The sequence below is a fragment of the Drosophila subobscura genome, chromosome A (genome assembly GCF_008121235.1).
Source record: "Drosophila subobscura isolate 14011-0131.10 chromosome A, UCBerk_Dsub_1.0, whole genome shotgun sequence".
Taxonomy (NCBI): domain Eukaryota; kingdom Metazoa; phylum Arthropoda; class Insecta; order Diptera; family Drosophilidae; genus Drosophila; species Drosophila subobscura.
In genome coordinates, this window is record NC_048530.1 from 22,749,613 (window position 1) to 22,771,642 (window position 22,030).

Here is a 22,030-nt window from a genome sequence, read left to right on the forward strand (position 1 = left end):
CGTTTTTTTTGCTTTATTTTATGTACCTTTTAATGAATAAGGGCGAAAGATGTATACAAATAAAATAGCAAAAGTGCAGGAAACATTTCATCAGCCAACCAAACACGCACAAAGCAACTTGCTCCCCTTCATTTTCTAGACCCTGGCGCATAGTAAGAGTGCATCCGTTAAACCCTTGTGCTACAGTCCCATGCCCATATCCCCGAGTCATAGTCTCAGTCCCGTTTCCAATTCTCAAATCTGGCTCTCGCCACATAAAGCATATTAATCGTGGTTACAAAAGCGCAAAAGAAATGTGTGGCCCAGGGTTCTTCCTCTTCGTTGATGTCGTCGTCGTCGGTGCATTGCTGAAAAATGTTTCAAAAACTGTTTCAGGCTAAATGAACATAAAGCGAACCACTCAGCTCCCAGGCCCAGGCTCCTTCCCAAACCACTTTGCCTACAGCTTTGTTTCAGACGCATCTTTCGAACTGGTTCTGGCTCTGGCTCTAGCTCTGGAATCCTGCTCCCCTGGCGTGCCCGTCGTGGGCGTCATGAAAATAAAGCCAAATTAAAATGATATCCTTTTTTTGTACTGCTGCTGCTTCTGGCACTGGCGCTGACGGCCCCACTTTCAGTGTTCGGCTCGGGGTGCAAATGAATGGAAGGCAGCTGCTTCATGAATGAGCACAAAACCACCCATTCCATGCCTCCTTCTGACGGGTCTGCCAGAGCTCAAAAAAGAAAAGAATTTAAATGCACTTCCTTTATGCGCGATATTCTCATATTTTTCAGCCCTCACGGCCACCTCCGCTCCCCGCTAATAATGGAAGTGCACTTTTGAAACGAAAGGTGCAGTGGTGACAATGCCTCGTCCTGGTCCAGAGTCTCCCAGTCCCAGTCCTCCTTCGCATCTTCGCTCTCATCCTTCTTTCATTCCTGCCTCGGCTTCTAATCTCGGCCCTGGACTCCTTTGTCGTCGCGTTTATTGCTCATTCATGGCATTGACGATTAGGCGGAAGGCTACCATCTTTTTGCTGTTGCGAATTAAATTAGACATTTTTTGTGGCATTGTTTTCACTTCATTGGGGTCTCTCTCAGAGTAGCGGTAGTCCCCCGATTGCTTTTCCTGAAACCTCAATCTCCTTTTATTCCTTTGCTAAATGACTTTATTGCAACATCATTTTCAGTGGGCATCGCTGATGATGATGCTGACAATGATGATGATGGTGGGCTGGAGGGGTGGTCGTATTGTGTGTTTGTGGTGGATAACCATATCTGACCCATATCTGTCAATTTGGCAACCCAAGATTTTGTAGATCGACGCTCGACCATTTTAAAAGGAGCATCGAAAAAGAAAAGTCGTGGAAAGAAATAGAATAAAGTTAATTCAAAGAAGATCATCGAACTCTCACATGCTTGACTGTGCGAAAAGATACAAGTAATAGTACAATGAACGAAGGAGATTATATTGGCCTCGTTTTCTTCATGTCTTTGATATGTTTCGCTGGTATCCGGCATTTAGAATTCGTTTAGATTAAACGAAGAAATAATTATATGTAAAGAAAAGTGTGTGTGTTGGGCAAGTGAATATATTTCCAAAATTCGTTTGGAATTGATGGAATCCTTGACTTGTATAGTAATATTATGAGCCGAACGAATTCCCTAAGCTCGAAACCGCATTCAAGGACCGCATTCCTCTATGTTATTTTGTGGGTTAGTGAACTCGTTTGGATTCACACACTCGAACCCAATCGGACCGATTTTCAAACTAGCACTTATTTTTCTGGGAAATACTGCCACTTACACTCATATTTTTTGTTTAATACTTTCAATTAGTTTTCCTACCCCCACCCCACCTGCAATATTATGGCAGGTTGAGGTGATGCACATTTCGATAGTCAAAAAATCAAAGAAAAATGCCTCTCATAACCAAATGAAACCAATTCAATCTAAAAACGAGACGAGTCGAAAGGGCGAATCGAAGCCAACCAAGGAAAACAAAACAAAATGTGCTGAAGACATTCGAGTGGGCTTTTCGGTGGCGTATGAGTGATTTTTCTGGCTGGCAGTTGGGCATGGGGAAGGGCAGCGCATCATCAGCAACAGAAGGCCAAAAGGTTGGTCGAAAGAAAGAGACGGGATGGAGCTCCAGTTCCATGGCTGAAGTTCAAATAAATCAAATAAATAATAAGTGAAACGAAACGAATAAAATGCGAAATAAAAATCAATGGCACTCACCACTTCAATGAGTTGGAATACACATGCACTTATAGTCGCAAAAACGCACACACTCTGACATAGGGATACTTACACACATGTAATTTGCTTCTCGGTTTGATTTCAAATAAAATTTTGCTTCATTGAATCGAATTGAAGCAGCAAAAGTGAACGAAAGTGGTGGAAAGTTAACAGAAATTGAACGGCAATGGAAACGCTATATAGAAAGAGATGGGCTGTGGAAGTAGACGTGGCACAGTGAGAAAAAGAGAGAGAAAAAGTTGAGAAGGATTCGTCGTTTGGCCTCTTGCCACTTGGTCAATTGCAATTAGAAGTATGTGAAGAAGTTGGCCACTTTTCAGGAATTGCAAGCGGATCAACCGTTCTCCAGACCTTCCCTAATAAAATTGCAACAGTGCACATACAACTCTGACCCATATACTGTACATTATTTGTTTATGTACACACATACTCGCACACACAGAAGTAAGGAGTATAGGCGGGAAAGATAAGGGGGTTGCCAGAAAATGTGTCTTGGGTCTCTTGGATATGGGAGGTCATCAGCAACAGCAAGCATCCATAGAGATGGACGGAACGAAGCCTGAGGGAAAGAGTGAGCAAGAAAGTGAAATTAAAGTAAAACACTTGAAAACTTGAACCCTTCCTCTAAGAACAGGCCCTGTCACAAAAGTTCTAAGGGGTCAACTGCAGTCCTGTCTCTTTCTAATTGAAGAAGGTAGAAATTCTCCTAAACTCTACAGTAAATAGTGCAGTTTGTGCACGCCCAGGAGGAAACGTTTCCGGCCCCATAAAGTATGTATATTCTTGATCAGCATCAATAGCCGAGTCTATATCTGTCTGTCTGTCCGTCCGTCCGTCTGTCTTGTTTGTCGGCTAGTTCTCAGAGACTATAAAAGCTAGAGCCACAAAACTTGTTCTTCAGACTGCTCTATGCTCACACTGATACCAGTGTATTTCCGCCCCCACAGTGGGAAAAAATCTGCTGTATCCACAATTTTCAAGATAAGAAAAATCTAAAAACTCCGTAGAGAATGACCATATCTATCAGGTCGAATTTCGACTTGATTGGATCATTATCATAGCAATTATCATAGCAGAGGCTACCCCCACTCCGTCCAGCAGCTTTTTTTATTTTTTGCACATTCTCTCAATCCACACTCTGCTTCGTGCAGTGTTTGGGGAGCGAACTAAAAGAGCGTGTTGGCGTGAGAAGTGTTGTAGATGTGCATGCAGAAAAAATTTAAAATATAAAATTGGAAAATAAAAACAATAAGGTACAGATATACTGACGGAATACCGGGTATAAAAGCTGTGTCGCATACGAAGCGTCTCATACGTCCCTCCTCGTTTTTATTTACAATTGTAACTTTTATCTTATAAATTCAGCGTTTTAGTTTCATTCTCTCAATTATCTTTGGTACAGTTATCACTAGCCACATCTATCAAATATTTGCAGGAAATTTAACGAATCAAATAATAAATTATTTTTATTAATTATTATAATTGATTATAATCAAGTGCATGTCTATTTAAATTCTCTGATGGAAAAAATTGACTTCTTAGCTGACTGCGGTGAGCCATTGATGGTTATTAATCGAGCTGTCCATAACAAATCTTCGTATCGAATTACCGATAGATTCATAGATAGAATTAGCTTAAATTTATACGATAACCTCTAACCTATTAAACCATAAAGATAAAATATCACACACAAATTATATCGCTAAAGATGCAGCAAATTTTTGTGGATCTCGAAGCTTAATAAATAGATCAAAAAGAACTTGCAGCTGTCGAAAACAGGAATGACATTCTTTTCTGATAAGAAACGATAATAAATATTCCCTGGTCCTTTCCAATGAACTAGTTTTGCTGCTGTTTTGTTTGCTGCCCATTTTTCTTCAGATCACCAACGAATATAAGTTCTCAAACTCAAAACAGTCCTCCTTGAAGTCCACAGCTCCTTGAATATCTTTCATTTGGACTTTCACTCCCATTCCTATTTACCATTTGCCTCCCAAGAACGAACAGTATAAACCAGCTGGATATACCTGTAGATAAAAACCAGATGAAGCAGGGAAAGTGCGGGTACCATGCTGGTACTTATTCTCCCCTCCTTTGGCATCCAGTTATTCTTTCGACAGTCGATTGTTGGTCATTCAAGTAGTTCCATAACACATTGACATTCACGTAAACATCCAACTTTCATTATCGCCCGCCAGAAAAACGCTTTGAGATTGTCCTATAAAAAACTCCGCAAACACGTAGACAAAGATAAATATGCAGACACAGATACAATGTACAGAACGCACTTCTACTCCTTGCTCATGTGACAAGGTTCACTCATTTCCATTACAACCCCCACCCACCCTGCCTGACACAATTTCTCTCTATCTCTCTATCTATACATACATATACTCGTATACTATATATATCTAGACCTATACATATGCATTCTCGTACCAAGAAAACAGATACAATAATTTAAATATCTTTATATAAATATTTCTTCATATTATTGCATACCATACCTTGAGTTTTCTTCGGTTTGTCTTAGAGGCAAAGCAAATCAATCAAAACGTTTATTTGTATCCCCAAGTGGTTCCGTTATTCCGATATTACATAACTACCAAAACTACATACCATAATAATTCGATGTTTTTTCGCTTTTAAATTCTATGATTTCATCAATCACAAACCTCAAATTTGAAATAAAAGAAAAAAGTATATATAAAATAAAAACAAAATAAATCCAATGGAATTACATAAATTTAAATGATTCTAAAAGATGAATTTCTATCTTTCCACATCCAAATAATACCGAAACTCTCCTATCCAAAAAATCTTCGCCATGGACCTTTGACACATCCTTACAGTCGTGTGTCTGTGATGCGTGGACAGGTGATCACTCCTCAGGGACTTGGCATTGTCGGCATTCGTGTCTCTGTAGATAGAGACTCACGCTTCGGGTTCACCCTAACCCGCCAAGGAGGTTGGTAAGTACAATCTATTAATATATCCGTAGTTTAAATTATATAAATAAGGGTACTATTCCCCGGGAAGTACATATGTATGTACATATAAAAAAATATTTTAATAAATATAAAATACATATACGTACATACATATGTACATATGTACATACATACATATAAGCTGCGGGACGGGGTGGGTTTAGCCACTGCAAATGAATTTCTTCATTGTGGCTAATGGTACAATCGGAACCCAATTTGGTGATCTGATAGATAGGGTCCTTCCCTACGGAATGGCGTTTTTATCTTCAAAATTGTAGGTTTGGGAGGTTTTCGCCCTTTTGCGGGGTCGGAAGGAGTTGGGGCTCATTTTTGAAATACACTTTTAACAGTGTGAGCATACAGAAGTCTGGATGTAAAATTTGGTGACTCTAGCTCTTATAGTCTCTGAGATCCAGGCGCTCAACAAGACGGACGGACAGACGGACAGACAGACAGACAGACATAGACTCGGCTATTGATGCTGATCAAGAATATACATATGTATACACTTTATAGGGTCAGAAACGTTTCCTTCTGTGCGTTACATACAACCGTTATTCGCACAAATACAATATACCCTATTTACTCTTAGAGTACTTGGTATAATTATAAGGATACCAGGCAACGGCACCAAGCCATCAAATTTTTAAATAATTATTTTTCTTTGATCTGGCCTTGCGTCAGAACTCGGAAACTTCTTCAGGCTGCTGCTGCTGGTACCAATCTTGCACATGTGGTTAGGATAATTAGAGCCATAATAAGTGACAGATTGGCCGCCAGTCGCAAAGTATAGGCCGGGCCAAACGTCCGGACTGCCCTAGCTGGGAACACATTAGTTTCAATCATGTGACATTTTGGATGAATTGCATTCCAGCAAAAGAAACAGAAACTACAACTAGATATGTGTAGTTCTCTAATTGAGCCCATCAACGATGCATAGACACAGAACAGATGAGAGAAGGAGCACGAGTATGGGTATTTTCCCATTTGGATGGAAATGCAGTGGCAGTGGCAGTGGCAGCCAGTGGGCAATCCAATATATCTAATATAAATATTGTTGCATTTACATTTCTCCATTCTTTTGTGGGGTATTGGGGGTGTGGGGTGGAAAAGGATTTCCGTTTGCTGCCATCAGCAACATTGTTTGCTCTCTCCTGCTGTTATGGCATTTTCTTTTCCTTTTTGTGTATTCGTTTGTTCCATGTGTGTGTTAGACAAATTAAATAAAGATTTCACACCCGTTCTTCCCTTATTTTATAAAGGCCAAGCAGAAGCAGCAAGAGCAGAAGCAGAAGCATGCCTCACGAACAAAATCTGTGCAACAGACAGACGGACGCAGAGCTCCAACTGTCTGATGATTATTTGTGTTTACTCCCAGGGACGGACTTTGTTTATTTCAATCTCTCACACACTCGCATTAGTCTGTGCAAACAGCCAGGTATATGTACACACATACATATGTGCATATACACATACACCAGTAAACTACCATATCTATGTATGTATATGGGCCAGTCACAGACTCCGTACACAACACATATTCTCGGTGTTTATTTTTAACAAACGAGTAAATGCGACCGTAATTTCTCATTAGCCCAATGGCCAAATAAGCGATTCCTTGCCTGGCTGTAAAATAGATACATACATATGTACATATGCATGTCGTCTGTCTTCCTGGCCATACCTTCAACGCCATTCCGTAAAATATGTTTCTCAGTTTTTACCAGAACGTTAGCTGCAAAAACGTTAGCTGTATTTAACGCAAAGAAGGAAACGTTTCCGACCCGATAAAGTATATATTTTCTTGATCAGCATCAATATCCGAGTCGATTGCGCCATGTCTGTCTGTCCGTCCGTCTGTACGTCTGTCCGTCCGTCCGTCTTGTTGAGCGCCTAGATCTCAGAGACCATCAAAGCTAGAGTCACCAAATTTTGCATCCAGACTTCTGTATGCTCACACTGTTACAAGTGTATTTAAAAAATGAGCCCCGCCCTCTTCCACCCCCGCAAAAGGACGAAAACCTCCCAAATCTACAATTTTGAAGATAAAAGAAATCTAAAAACGCCATTCTGTAGGGAATGACCATATCTATCAGATCACCACCGATGGGATCCGATTGGATCATTATAATGGCCACAATGAAGAAATTAATTTGCAGTGGAAAAACTTCCCCGTCCTACAGCTTTTATTTTTTTTTACACATTCTCTCATTCACACTCTGCTTCGCGCAGTATGTGGCCTCTGCCTCTGACACGTCACTGTCTCTGCCGCGTCTCTGCCCTGACTCTGTAGTGTGTGGCTCTAGGGGAGGGTGGCGAGCTAAAGCAGCGTGTTGGCGTGCGTGTTGGCGTGAGAAGTGTTTTTGATGTAGATGACAGATGAAGAAAAAATGTAAAATTTGACAAATAACGGCTAAGGTGCAGATGTACTACTGAGTGCCGGTTATAAAAGTTGTGACGCGTAAAAAGCGTCTCACAAGTCCCTTCTCGTTATATAATGATATACCAGCACACTTCTAGTTAATACTCTTCTTCGTTTTGTGCCGTACTGCACCAAGCAGAAGCTTTTCGAATTTACGTCCACTGCTGGTTTTATCATATTTATTTAAAAAATTTAATTGCTTCCTATTTTGTAAATAGAATGAATTGTCGTCTGTTGAATGCAATTTTTAAAGAATCATTTTTAATTTGTTCTGAAATATAATTAATTTTAGTTTGGTGTTACTGCATTTTCAGTTTTTGACATTTCTTTTCAATGTTCGTACAACTCGAGTGGTACGTTCAATATGTGGCCTCCTTACATACATATGTACATACATTCATGCATAAACAAACAAGTACGCACATATTTACATACATATGAGTGACTCCAGCTGGTTGTTAGGGATCTCCTGTCTTTGTATTTATAATGTTCATTCCAATTGGAGTTTACTTTTAGGCACACATTCACATGGCCGAAGGAGCAACCATTGTTGTTCCAAATTGCCTTTTTCATTTCCCTTATGTCTTGACGTTCTCTTGTGCTGAAGGGGATTGTGGCATTTTTTTGTTGCATACGTTTTGTCATTAGAATCTTTTTCTGTGTCTCTCTCATTCGCTTCATAATACTCCCGTCCATGCGTGTGTGTGAGTGTTATATGTTTTTGGGTTGTTAATGAATGAATGCGCGCCTGAATGTATGCCATACCCAGCCACAGCGAACTGTGTATCAGCGTGTGTCTTTGTACATACATATGTATATATGTACATGCACATATGCCCGTCTGCCATTATGGCAGCCACAACATCAGTTGTGCTGGAAAACGAGGAAAAACACTAAAATTAAATTAGCAAAAATTGTAACAAATATTACAGTATATACTCTGTTTCTCTTTATACCCGGTACTCGAAGAGTAAATAGGGTATATTGTATTTGTGCGAATAACGGTTGTATGTAACGCACAGAAGGAAACGTTTCCGACCCCATAAAGTGTATATATTCTTGATCAGCATCAATAGCCGAGTCGATTGAGCAATGTCTGTCTGTCCGTCCGTCCGTCTGTCCGTCTGTCCGTCCGTCAGTCTTGTTTGTCGGCTAGTGCTCAGAGGCTATAAGAGCTAGAGCCACCAAATTTTGGCTCCAGACTGCTGTATGCTCACACTGAAACCAGTGTATTTTAAAAGTTAGCCCCGCCGCCTTCCGCGTCCGCAAAAGGGCGAAAACCTCCCAAATCTACAATTTTGAAGATAAAAGAAAACTATAACGCCATTCCGTAGGAAATTACCATATCTATCACCAAATTGGGATCCGATTGGAGCATTATTATGGCTACAATGAAGAAATTAATTTGCAGTGGCAAAACCCACCCCGTTCCGCAGCTTATATTTGTCTTTTACACATTCTCTCATTCACACTCTGCTTCGCGCAGTTTGTGGCCTCTGCCTCGGATACGTCTCTGCCTCGGCCGCGTCTCTGCCCTGACTCTGCATTGAGTTGCTTTAGGGGAGGGTGGCGAGCTAAAGGAGCGTGTTGGCGTGAGTAGTGTTGTTGATGTAGATGACAGATGAAGAAAAAATGTAAAAGTTGTGACGCGTAAGAAGCGTCTCACACGTCCCTTCTCGTTTCCTTTATTTGTTCTGCCAGTCTGTGTTAACGCTGCCCTGGTTTATGGCTTCGTTTATGACCCGCATTGGTCACCCCTTAAATGGTGGAGATTTGGTGTTTCATGCTATGTCGTTAAGTACAACCCTGAGGCAACATCAGTGCAGGAAAACTTAAAGCAAGCTTAAACTCCGCTATCTGTATTTGTTGCCGTGGTATGTCTGTTATACGACTATCTCACGCTACAAGCATAGCTTAAAATCGCAATACTTAAATACAAATTACAAAATTATTGCCTGGAAAATTCTCCCAAAGTTATCTCCTCTTACATCTTGTTATTTTTCTGGCCTTTGTTTTCTGTCGCGTCTTCTCCTGTCGGGTCTACTCCTGTCGAGATCTTCTCTTGTTCTTGTTCTTTTTCTGTGCAAGTTCGTGCTATGCTACGTCTCCTTTGCCCCTCTGCTGGAACTTTAAATTGCTTCAGCGACAATGGCGGCGGCCTGGGAACCGCCATCATTATATTTAAAGCGGCCAACACGTGACAACAATTTCCAACGAACAACGAGAATCCGGCCAGAATTTCATTCAAACTCCACCACAAAGTCTGGGTGTCATTTAATGGGTTTGAGTGAACTTGATTAAAATATTAAAAGGCATGATTGCCTCCAATTTTATTACTAATTGAGTATTCATTTTAATTCCAAAGCCAATCTTAATGTATCCGAAAATTTCTCAGGTTTGATGTTCTCGTTAATGGCGGGGGAGCGGTCACCCTACAGTTCCAGCGATCGCCATTCCGCCCTTTGACGCGCACCGTGTTTGTTCCCTGGAACCGCATAGTCGTTTTGCCTCCCGTCCAGATGCAATTGAGCGAAGACGACGAGACCACCAGTCGAAACATAAAGTAAGACGCAGAAAGGAATCTGCAGGAGAATTAATCTAATCGATGTTTTGGTTTTGTGCTTGTGTTTCCAGGGTGGCGCCCCTGAATCCGGCCTTGACTTTTCTCAATTCCATCCACTACCACACGGCGGATGAAGCCAATGATGCCAGCAAGGTGTGCATGGACCACGACCACGAGAAGCTACGACCCCAGCTGATCAGCACCTGGATGCCCAATGGCGTGGGCGCCATGCCCGGAAAACGGGTTATCTTTGCCGAGACTCAGGTGAGTGTCCTAGCGTCCCCTCCCCTCTTTCAATGAATGGGACTCCTCCTCCACTCTCTGTTTGAGAGTTATGAACTCCTGTCCTAATGCCATTCCTAATTAGCGGCCTGGCAGCATCTGGCCCGGTGCAGCGCGCAGTTTTAATTAATTTAAAGTTTTCCTTAATGACATTGTAAATTTGCATCTGGCAGTCTGAGCATGGGCATTGCAGGACATTAATTAAGCTTGGGACGAAGTTCGGGCATGTTTAATTGCAGCCCTCACAGCTGTCCAACTGCGGTCCCTTGATGACCTTCTCTCGCTCTCTTTGTTTGCCCCACAGATTGTCCAGGAGTCAATACAGATACCCGGCTCGGACCTGCACCTCACCTACCAGTCGTCTCAAGCCTCAGGGTACCTGAGCATCGTCCGCATGCGGCTAACCTCGGAGACGATACCTAAGACCCTGACCCATGTGCACGTGGGAGTGGAGATCGAGGGGGCGCTGCACGTGAAGACGTACGAGGCGGATCCAAATCTGATCCACACATTCGCCTGGAATAAGCGCAACGTTTACCGCCAAAAGGTGTACGGCGTGACGATCGCCCGGATATCGGTGGGCTACCAGCACACCACCTGCCAGACACCCGTATGGATAGCCCAGACGGCTAAGCTACAGGGCTACGACGTGGACATCTCGGACATTGGCGGCTGGGGGCTGGATATCCATCATCACTACAACTTCCACGAGGGGATCCTGCAGAAAGGCGACGGCAGCACGTTGCACATGAAGGAGTACCCGCGTACAGTCAAGGTGGTGATGGGCACCGGCCTGCAGCGACCACTCAACTGTCCAGACTACTGCAACGGGGTGGCTAAGGACGCCAAGTTGCTGACTCCAATCGCTCTGGCCACTGGCCCCGACGGCAGTCTCTACGTGGGTGACTTCAACCTGGTTCGCCGCATCACGCCCGACGGAAAGGTATTCACCATCCTTCAGCTGAGCGCCACCCAGGTCTCGTACCAGTACTACCTGGCCGTATCGCCAGCCGACGGTCACCTGTATATATCCGACCCAGAGCGCCATCAAATCCTTCGCCTTTTGCGTCTAGAGAAAGTTAAAGACCCGAGCATCAACAGCGACCCGGTGGTAGGCAGCGGTCAGCGGTGCATCCCCGGCGACGAGGGCAACTGCGGCGACAGCGGGCCAGCCTTACTGGCGCGACTCTCACACCCTAAGGGACTGGCCATCGCTGCGGATCGCACGATGTACATCGCTGACGGCACTAACATCCGTGCCGTCGACTCCAAAGGCATCATCCACACCCTTATCGGCCACCATGGACATCACAACCACTGGAGCCCCGCGCCATGCACGGGAACCCTGATGGCCAACCAAGCGCAGCTGCAGTGGCCCACCGGCCTGGCCCTCAGCCCCTTAGATGGCTCGCTGCACTTCATCGACGACCGCCTCGTTCTGCGCCTCACTTCGGACATGAAGATACGCGTGGTGGCTGGCACTCCGCTGCACTGCAATAACAATGGACAGGACAGCCGCTTGAACAAAACGGCCATCGACAACGTCCTAGGCACTGTGCTGGCAATGGCTTTCTCGCCTTTCGGCGATCTCTACATAGCGGACAGTGACTCGCGACGCATCAACTCCATTCGCGTTGTAGATACAGCTGGCAACATGAGATACTTTGCCGGCAAGCAGGAAGGCACTGGGTAAGTAAACACCTCTGTCACGAAGATCTGTAGGGTTAGAGAGGCGCACGACTTATGAGTCCTTAGATTATGCATCCCTAAATATTAAATCCATTTCACACAAAAAATGTTTAGAAAGCATAAACCTGAGTGACGGATGTCGTATCCACTCGGAGCACTCGACTATCACATTTTAGTTTGTTTTGAAACATAATAATCCAAAATTGATTGGTCCCGGGTGGGTCAATATGACTGCTAAAGTGGTCGAAGCTCCGCCGCTGGACCAATCTCAATTCGAGTTTTTGCGGCATGAGGCACGCGGCACGCTTCTGAATAGACCAGAACAGAAAGGAATAGAAAACTGAAGCGGGGCTGGGGTTGACTCCACTCGGACTTGTTTATGTGCGTACTTGACCCAATTAAGTAGGCTATTTGCATATTGCCGAACGATATCATCCAATTTTTTAAAATTTCTACCACGAATGACCAACGGGAATAATACAAACACAGTGGTAGATGGTTAGCAACGGATATAAGGGGTACAGCGAGGTAGAGCAATGGGCGACAGAGATAAAAAGTAAAAAAAGCAAGAGCAGCACAATATTTCCGATGCAACGGAATGACCATAAATGTCATGCCAACTTGGCAAATTCCCCAAAGAGGGTCTATCACCTCTCTCTCTTTCTCTATACTGTCGATGTGGCCTGTTTCGATGTGAACTTTATTTGACTTTATTAACCAATTTTGAAGGCATCCGAAACCGTGACCATAAATTAATTGGAGTTCTCACATTGGGGAAATTCATTGTCTGATTTTACCTTTGCTCATTCTATAAAAAATCCTATATGCAGATGTGTACGTACATACATATGTACATATGTATTTAAATATGTATGTACAGTGCAGTCGTGTGAAAAATAACAAGGACTGTTGGCCTTATTTCAGAAAATGCTCTTTAAAATGTATATTTACAGGAATTTTCAGGTGATCTTAATTTGTCTTATTTGATTAATGTTTGCGCTCAATAAATTAAAAGTAAAAGTAAAGTTTTAAACTATTGATAGTATTATGTTAAAGTAGGTTGAGCCATAAAACCATTCCAAAAACTTAAGTTCAGTCATTAGGGATAGGAAGGACGTGCTTGGAAGTGCTCATATTCACGTGGACCTTAAAAAGTCCACCATAATGGAGTCTAGCACGGGAAAACTGACGACCCTACTTCACGAATCTCGGCGCATTTTTATACCCGGTACTCGAAGAGTAAATAGGGTATATTGTATATGTGCGAATAACAATTGTATGTAACGCACAGAAGGAAACGTTTCCGACCCCATAAAGTATATATATTCTTGATCAGCATCAAAAGCCGAGTCTATGTCTGTCTGTCCGTCCGTCTTGTTGAGCGCCTGGATCTCAGAGACTATAAAAGCTAGAGTCACCAAATTTTGCATCCATACTTCTGTGTGCTCACACTGTTACAAGTGTATTTCAAAAATGAGCCCCGCCCCCTTCCGCCTTCCCCATTCCGTAGGGAAGGACCATATCTATCAGATCACCAAATTGGGACCGATTGCACCATTATTATAGCCAGAATGAAGAAATTAATTTGCGTGGCTAAACCCACCCTGTCCAGCAGCTTTTGTGGTTTTTTTTACATTCTCTCATTCACACTCTGCTTCTGCAGTGTGCGGCCTCTGCCTCTGCCGCCTCTCTGCCTCTGCCATGACTCTGCAGTGTGTAGCTCTAAGGAAGGGGGGCGAGCTAAAGGAGCGTTTTGGCGTGAGAAGTTATGTAGATGTAGATGAAAGATGAAGAAAAAAATGTAAAATTTGACATAAAACCGCTAAGGTACAGGTGTAGTACTGAGTGCCGGGTATAAAAGTTGTGACGCGTAAGAAGCCTCTCACACGTCCCTCTCGTTGATTCTTGTTTCGGTGTTTTCTCTTGAATCTTATCTTATTATTATATCTTAATTATCTTGGAATACTTAAATGTTTTTGTTTTCCGGTTCGAAAAACCATCATTGTTGAAGTTTTAAGGTCGACGGGAAGGTGAGCACTGCCACGCACGTTCTTCCTATCCCTAACGTCTGAACTTAAGTTTCTGGATGGTTTCATAGCTCAAACTACTTAAACCTAATACCATAGATAGTTTAACATCAAAAAACTCTTAAAAGCACCCAAGCTTTACGATATATCAATTCTTTTGCTTAGGATTGCTATTATTTGCTATGATTATTTTCACCGTATCACTAGGGTTTCTTACTTTTACTTGATGCACTGCAAACATTAATACAATAAGAAAGAGAAGGGACGTGTAAGACTACATCTGCACTTTAGAGGTTATTTGTCAAATTTTTTCTTCATCACGCTCCTTTAGCTCGCCACCCTCCCCTATAGACACACACTGCAGAGTCGTGGCAGAGGCAGAGGCAGAGACGTGTCAGGGGCAGAGGCCATAAACAGCGCAAAGCAGAGTGTGAATGCTGCGGGACGGGGTGGGTTTGGCCACTGCAAATTAATTTTTTCATTGTGGCTATAACAATGATCCAATCGTATCCCAATTTGGTGATCTGATAGATATGGTCATTCCCTACGGAATGGCGTTTTTAGTTTTCTGTTATCTTCAAAATTGATTTAGGAGGCTTTCGCCCTTTTGCGGGGGCGGAAGGGGGCGGGGCTCATTTTTGAAATGCTCATTTTTCAGTGTGAGCATACAGCAGTCTGGATACAAAATTTGGTGGCTCTAGCTCTTATAGTCTCTGAGAACTAGCCGACAAACAAGACGGACAGACGGACGGACGGACGGACGGACGGACAGACAGACATGGCTCAATCGCCTCGGCTATTGATGCTGATCAAGAATATATATACTTTATGGGGTCGGAAACGTTTCCTTCTGTGCGTTACATACAACCGTTATTCGCACAAATACAATATACCCTATTTACTCTTCGAGTACCGGGTATAAAAATTAAGATCACCTCAAAACTTCCCAAGAGGGGATTTATTAAGGAAGAGGAAGCAGACCCATTACTCGGGTAAGGCTAGTAAACGACTGAACCAACAATTTGTGCAACTTTATTCAATTTCGGACGAGGGTCCGCCCTTTATTTAAACAAATAGAATTGCAGGGAGCAGGAATATGGGCCCATGGGAATGGCTTCAGGTGCCGGAGGGGTCGAGCAGAAGGTGGAGAATGATGGTGGGACACTGGGGCGGGGGACAGTACAAGGGCGTGGCCGCCAGACGTGGCAAAGTAATTAGCGGCCGCTGCGCTACAGACAGAAACTATAAATCAACTTTTTTTACCCCCTTTTTGGTTTTATTGTTGTCTTGGGTAGTTTTTCTGCGCCTCCGGTTTTTGTGTGTGTCCGTTTGCCCGTATCCGTTTCCGTATCTTTGTCGTTGTCTGCAGTGTGGGCGTGGCGAGCGATAAACGAAGCACGAATCACCCCCATACTTTGGAATTTTTATCGAACAAACAATGTCATCATAAAGACGAGTTTCGAGTGGCACCAGCATCAGCAGTGACTGAAAGGGGTGCGTTCGGGGATAGCAAGTTGATGAGGCTAGATCTAGCAAATATTTTTTTTTCCTGTTGCACCGCTAACTCTCAATTTATCCATCCATCTATCTTAATCGCGTTACCCGGAATTTGAGCAGCTCACAGACCTGCGAATGTGCCATTGGAACGGGCAGCAACGGCAGTTCGGTCACGGTTGGACTAGGCGGGACCACTGGTGGCGCCTATTCGACGACCGTAAACCCGACACGCAATAACGGAGGAACTACCCCGACGACCCCAGCGGGCGGAAACGGAAACAATGGCAGCGCCTCTGCCTCCGCAACGGTCGCTACGGGTAACGGCAGCTCCGTTGCCTGTATCTGTCCCGGTGGACTCGGCATCGGCACGCTCTCTGGCTCAGGTTCCGGCTCCGGCTCTGGCACTGGCAACAGTGGCGGTACGCTGGCCAGCATCGTCGGCGGTGGCAGCCTAATGTCCACCGGCCCCACCACCACCACCACCGTGCTCCTGGGCGCGAAGACCACGGCCTCGGGCATCGGCAGCGGTGCGACCCTCAACGACGATGGAACCCTGAGCAACGCGGAGACCCTGCTCTCCTCGAACGCACGTTTCCAAGCTATCTCGGCCATTGCCGTGGCCCAGGACGGCGTCATTAATGTTGCAGATCAAGGTAAGTCGATTTAGAATAATAAGTATTTAAACAATTTATAATTTATGTACATTTATGCTGATTATCACTGATGAATCACACACTTGTGTGTAACCGTATGTTTTTTTTTTCGAACATTTAACATTTTTTTTATACCCGGTACTCGAAGAGTAAATAGGGTATATTGTATTTGTGCGGATAACGGTTGTATGTAACGCACAGAAGGAAACGTTTCCGACCCCATAAAGTATATATATTCTTGATCAGCATCAATAGCCGAGTCGATTGAGCCATGTCTGTCTGTCCGTCTGTCCGTCCGTCCGTCTGTCCGTCCTGATGAGCGCCTAGTACTCAGAGACTATAAGAGCTAGAGCCACCAAATTTTGCATCCAGACTTCTGTATGCTCACACTGTTACAAGTGTATTTCAAAAATGAGCCACGCCCCCTTCCGCCTCCGCAAATGGGCGAAAACCTCCCAAATCTACAATTTTGAAGATAGCAGAAAACTAAAAACATTCCGTAGGGAATGACCATATCTATCAGATCACCAAATTGGGATCCGATTAGATCATTATTATAGCGACAATGAAGAAATTAATTTGCAGTGGCCAAACCCACCCCGTCCCGCAGCATTCACACTCTGTTTCGCGCTGTTTATGGCCTGGCCCCTGACACGTCACTGCCTCTGCCTCTGCCGCTGCCTCTGCCGCTGACTCTGCCCTGACTCTGCAGTGTGTGTTTCTAGGGGAGGGTGGCGAGCTAAAGGAGCGTGTTGGCGTGAGCAGTGTTGTTGATGTAGATGACAGATGAAGAAAAAATATAAAATTTGACAAATAACCGCTAAAGTGCAGATGTAGTACTGAGTGCCGGGTATAAAAGCTGTGACGCGTAAGAAGCGTCTCACACGTCCCTTCTCGATTTTTAATACATATGGTCATTTCCTACGGAATTAGGCTTTTTTTGTTTATCTTCAAAATTGTGGCTGTAGGAGACTTTCGTCCTTTTTGGGAGCGAAACGGGCCGGAGCGAAATTTAAAAATACACTTGTAACAGTGTGATATTAGAGCTGTCTTGTTGCAAAATTTGGTTGCTGTAGCTTTTGTAGTCTCTGATATCCAGGCGTTCATAAAGACGGACGGACAGACATACATGGCTATATCGACTCCGCTATTGATGCTGATCAAGAATATACATATATACTTTATGGAATCGGGAACGTGTCCTTCTGTGCGTTACATACAACCGTTATTCCCCACAAATACAATATACCCTATTTACTCTTCGAGTACCGGGTATAAAAAGGGAACAAGAGCTTGCAGTGACATTGCTGAACAATGAAAAAGCATCGAAGGAACAAGCAATTGCTGTTGTAATTGGCCATTATGTCACTCGAATATCCAAGAATGGGATAGACAGGAAGAAAAGCACACCCTGAATAAAGGGGACCAGTGAGGGCCGGAATGGGGCGGGAATGCGATGGGAGTGTAATCGGAGGCAGTGGAGGTTTGGAAGAGCCCTATAAAGGAAAAAACGAATCCAATTTCCGTTACAATTCGAACGAGGACAAATTAGGGACCACACGCACCCAGGTAGCACCTGCTCTTCAGCAGAAGAAGGAGAAAAGAAAAACACAAAACAAAATGGCTGCCAATAAATAAGTGAAAGAAAAAGGGGGAGAGAGGGCGAAAAAGCCGAATGTGAAAGCGCAAGCGAAAGCTCAAAAAACATCGAAGGTATAAATTTGAGTGCATTGGCAAAGCGTAATTTGATAAGACCAAAAACGTAATTAATAAATTTCCTAAGCGGAAGAGGGTGGATGGATACGGACGGATGGACTAGAGACCAGCTCTCCAGCACTCCAGCGCTAACCATGGGTCGTCCAGACGGGATGGACAAAGGGTGGTCCGGCAATTCAGTGGCGGCGGATGCCAATCAACGCAAATTAATGACGAGCCAGACATGGGGGCTTCCGCTCTCAGTGGCCGTGGCCGTAACCGTGTCCATGGCTGTGAAAGGAGATGAAGCCGTGGAAAGCAAATCAATGGCCATAATTAATCAAGTTTTAGTCATCGACATTACTGTGCGGGAGTGGGGAATTTGGGAACATGTGTGAGTGATTGCTTCCCAGTGTGTCTACCACTCGTTCCACTTCTCTCTTTCTGCTAAAGTGGGAAGAGCGAAAAATTGAAAATCAATCTTATTACCTACGAATTGGCCAACTTACCTTTCACATCAATGTTCAGACAAAAGCTCTGACCCAAACCGTAACCCACTCCCCTGCAATACATTAATCACCAGTCTGCTGATGTTCACTTGTATTAGGGTCTAAGACACATTATCTCAGTAAGTGTGGGTGGGTGTGTACATATTTATGTGTATATATGTTCATATGTGTGTGTGCCTTTATGTCATACAAGAATATATAAATACATACATACATATGTAAAGCATTTCCTGTGGAGGAGGTTCATTGCCGCTTTGTAGTTGGAGGTAGCCCCACGTAAGTACTCACAGCTTAAGTTGAGTTCTCTTCCTCCCTCCTGAGAGTATGTGTGTGCCAGTTCCGGTGCATTCATTTCAATAATTGCGCAACAAAAATAATTAAGAAAGAGGGCAGTGATATATATGCAATATGTTTACTACTTAAACAAATAGCTTCAGTAAGACAGAAAACAAGCCCATTAAAATATGGAAATCATTAATTCAATACATATCTGTGTAATCACTCTGGAATCACAAAAAACGAAAACTTAAAATCGATTAAATTGCAATTTGAGTACCATTGAGTTACCTTCGTTGAGGTCTAACCTTTTGGGCTACAAGGCTCCCAAAGGCTTATCTATGTGTCTTTTTCTCACGTTCACTTCAATCTGCAAACGGGCTGACCTTCCATCCATACTTATTTTTCCCACGATGTGGAAATATCTAAATATGTACATATGTAATATATCACGCCAACCATGACTCTTTAAAGTTAAGAAAGAGGATAGAGAGAGTGGTTTGTTTGTAGTGGGTATTGGTAGTGTCTCCGATGCACATAAATTCGTAACAGTAAACCAAACCCCCTGAAATCGAGGGGCCACAGCCAGAGAAACACGCACTCGGAGAAACAATGGCAGGAATCCTTTGTGCTGGGCACAAAAAAGTTCTTCAGTTTATGGGACCATTACATTAATTGAACTCACAAACCATACTTACACACCCACTCAGGGAGTTGGGGCAGGACAAGTGGCTTTGCTGGTTCAACTACCAGCGGAGTGTCTCACATTTATTGCATTGAAATTCGCTCAATCGTTGGCCTGGCGCCCTGCCAGAAACCTAAAGTAACATCCCAGTCGCCACCCAACCGACTAAACCAGACCACATCCAACAACAGTACCCATTACAGTCCGGTTGACACCTCCCACGAATACCCGAAGCCAAAACGCTCTTCTAAATTGAGACAATAATGGCTTACGCTTCAACTGCGCCTGGAGCAGGAGGATGTCAGGAATGTTTTTCCAATGTCTCCAGTCCCATCCCCATTCCATAAAGCTACATATGTATGGAAGAAACAAATGTTGCCCACAATGTATTTAATATTTCTATTGTGATACAATTGTGTTCAAAAGAGCAAAAACTTCATCATAACTGCTAAGGAAAAAAAAATTATTTTTAATCGGTGGAAAATTTGTTCATACGATACTTGTGCGAAATCGATGGTTTAGTACAGGTTATGCACAATGGCGATGTGCGATTGGTTGTGTGGGGAGATAAATCCATTTGGGAAAAAATCGTTTGTTCTACAAATCTTTTTCTGGGTACATTTTTGTTTGATTGAATGAGGGTGATGCATTTTTAAGATCAGATGTTTTAGAGTTTTCCAAGATATTTCAACTATCCGATATACATATGTATGCAGTACATATGTACATCTTGGAATTAAATTATTTGTATTTAATGTTTTATTATTATTTTTATATTTGATAGGAAGACTATAATTGTAAATAGTACTAACCGTTTAATTCCAACATGTTGCATGTTGCTGTTGATCGGGAGGCCAGATGCTGAAAACTATAGTATGACATGTATGTATGTAGATACCAGTTATTGTCAGAGCAGTGATGATGGTACGTGAATGTCCTCTAGCAGTGTCCTCACATATGTACCTACGCAATTTTTTTTTTTATTTGTATATTTGCAGTAAATTAAAATTTCAAGCGTTCCATGAGCACAGGGGATTTCTGGAAAATATGTGGTGTGGGCAGAGGGAGAGAGAGGGGCAAAGCTGTGCCTGTAAAAACAATCATCTGCGAGAATCTGGCGTTTAGCTTAAGCAAATGATCAACAATACGAAGGAGAAAGACATATCGAGAGACAAGCGAAAGGGAAGTGAGAATACAATTGATGGCCAGTTCAAGGGAATTGTCAAAAGCAAAACAGGGATAAAAGTTGGGGAACAACACGCCGCTGTCCGATAACACTACCCGACACGATTTTTCCTTATGGAACAAAACCAACTTTTCCTGAAAGATATGGGGCTTAGAAATGTTTTTATCTTTCAGATCACCTAATTGGGATCAGATCGGATTATTATTATAGCCAGAAAGAATTTACTTAGTAGGGGCTACCCCAACCCCGTAAAACAGCTTTTTATAGTTTCTTCACCTTCTTTAGTTTTTTTTAAGGTAGCTCTTCTCTATTTCACATAACTTAAGTGTTTTAAATCTGGATAAAATTATCATTGTCATTCTACAAATTTCATTTATAAAGTGAGCCTAAACACGTTGTCGTTTTAGCTTACCATCTGAGACAACTTAAGCTTTGAAATGCAAAATTTTGATTTTAAAAACTCGGGAAGAGTCGATACAAAATTATATCCTATGTCTTCTATTTTTTTGTAACAGGTGCATTAATTTGGCGTCGTTGAGGTTATTGTTAATTAAAATCTGTGGAGCTAAAATTGGTTGACCAACCCTCCAAACCCTTAATTTTACGTTCAATACCGACATTTTTTAGCATTTATTTTTTATTTCAGTACTTTTATCAGTATTGTTCGAGTACTAGAAATACTATGGCAGTTGTGCGCGCAAGCGTCTCTCCACAGATTTTGATGAGCAATACCTTAAACGACGCCGAATGAATGCACCTATACATAAAAAGTAGGAACCCAGGATATACTTATCTTCGACTTTTCCTGAGTTCATAAATTGGAAACTTTGTCAAAAATACCGCACAAAAATCATCATTTTTGCATTTGAAAGCCTTATATATCCCAGATGGTAAACTAAAACGAGAAGGGACGTGGGAGACGCTTCTTACGCGTCACAACTTTTATACCCGGCACTCAGTACTACATCTGTACATTAGCGGTTATTTGTCAAATTTTAAATTATTTCTTCATCTGTCATCTACATCTACCCTTCCCTAGACCCACACACTGCAGACTCACGGCAGAGGCAGAGCCAGCGGCAGAGGCAGAGCCAGCGGCAGACGGCCAGTGTGCGGCCACTGCGCGAAGCAGAGTGTGAATGAGAGAATTTTCAAAAAACAAATATAAGCTGCGGGACGGGTTTAGCCACGGCTATGGCAAAGGCGGAGGAACGGCAGGGGCAGACCGCCACACACTGCGCGAAGCAAATATAACAGACGGACGGACGGACAGACGGACAGACAGACATGGCTCAATCGACTCGGCTATTGATGC

General features: G+C 43.1%; 1 protein-coding gene across 3 annotated transcripts in view; it reads left to right on the forward strand.

Annotated features, from left to right (window-relative positions):
- Positions 1–22,030, forward strand: part of LOC117903650 (teneurin-a) — a 114,139-nt gene that overhangs the window by 85,436 nt on the left and 6,673 nt on the right. For all 3 annotated transcript variants that reach the window (XM_034815952.1, XM_034815951.1, XM_034815953.1), the window contains 5 exons: positions 5,094–5,213; positions 10,049–10,216; positions 10,288–10,480; positions 10,803–12,187; positions 15,832–16,364. In XM_034815952.1, coding sequence (XP_034671843.1) covers positions 5,094–5,213; positions 10,049–10,216; positions 10,288–10,480; positions 10,803–12,187; positions 15,832–16,364 — 2,399 coding nt within the window. The remainder of the gene's footprint in view (positions 1–5,093; positions 5,214–10,048; positions 10,217–10,287; positions 10,481–10,802; positions 12,188–15,831; positions 16,365–22,030) is intronic.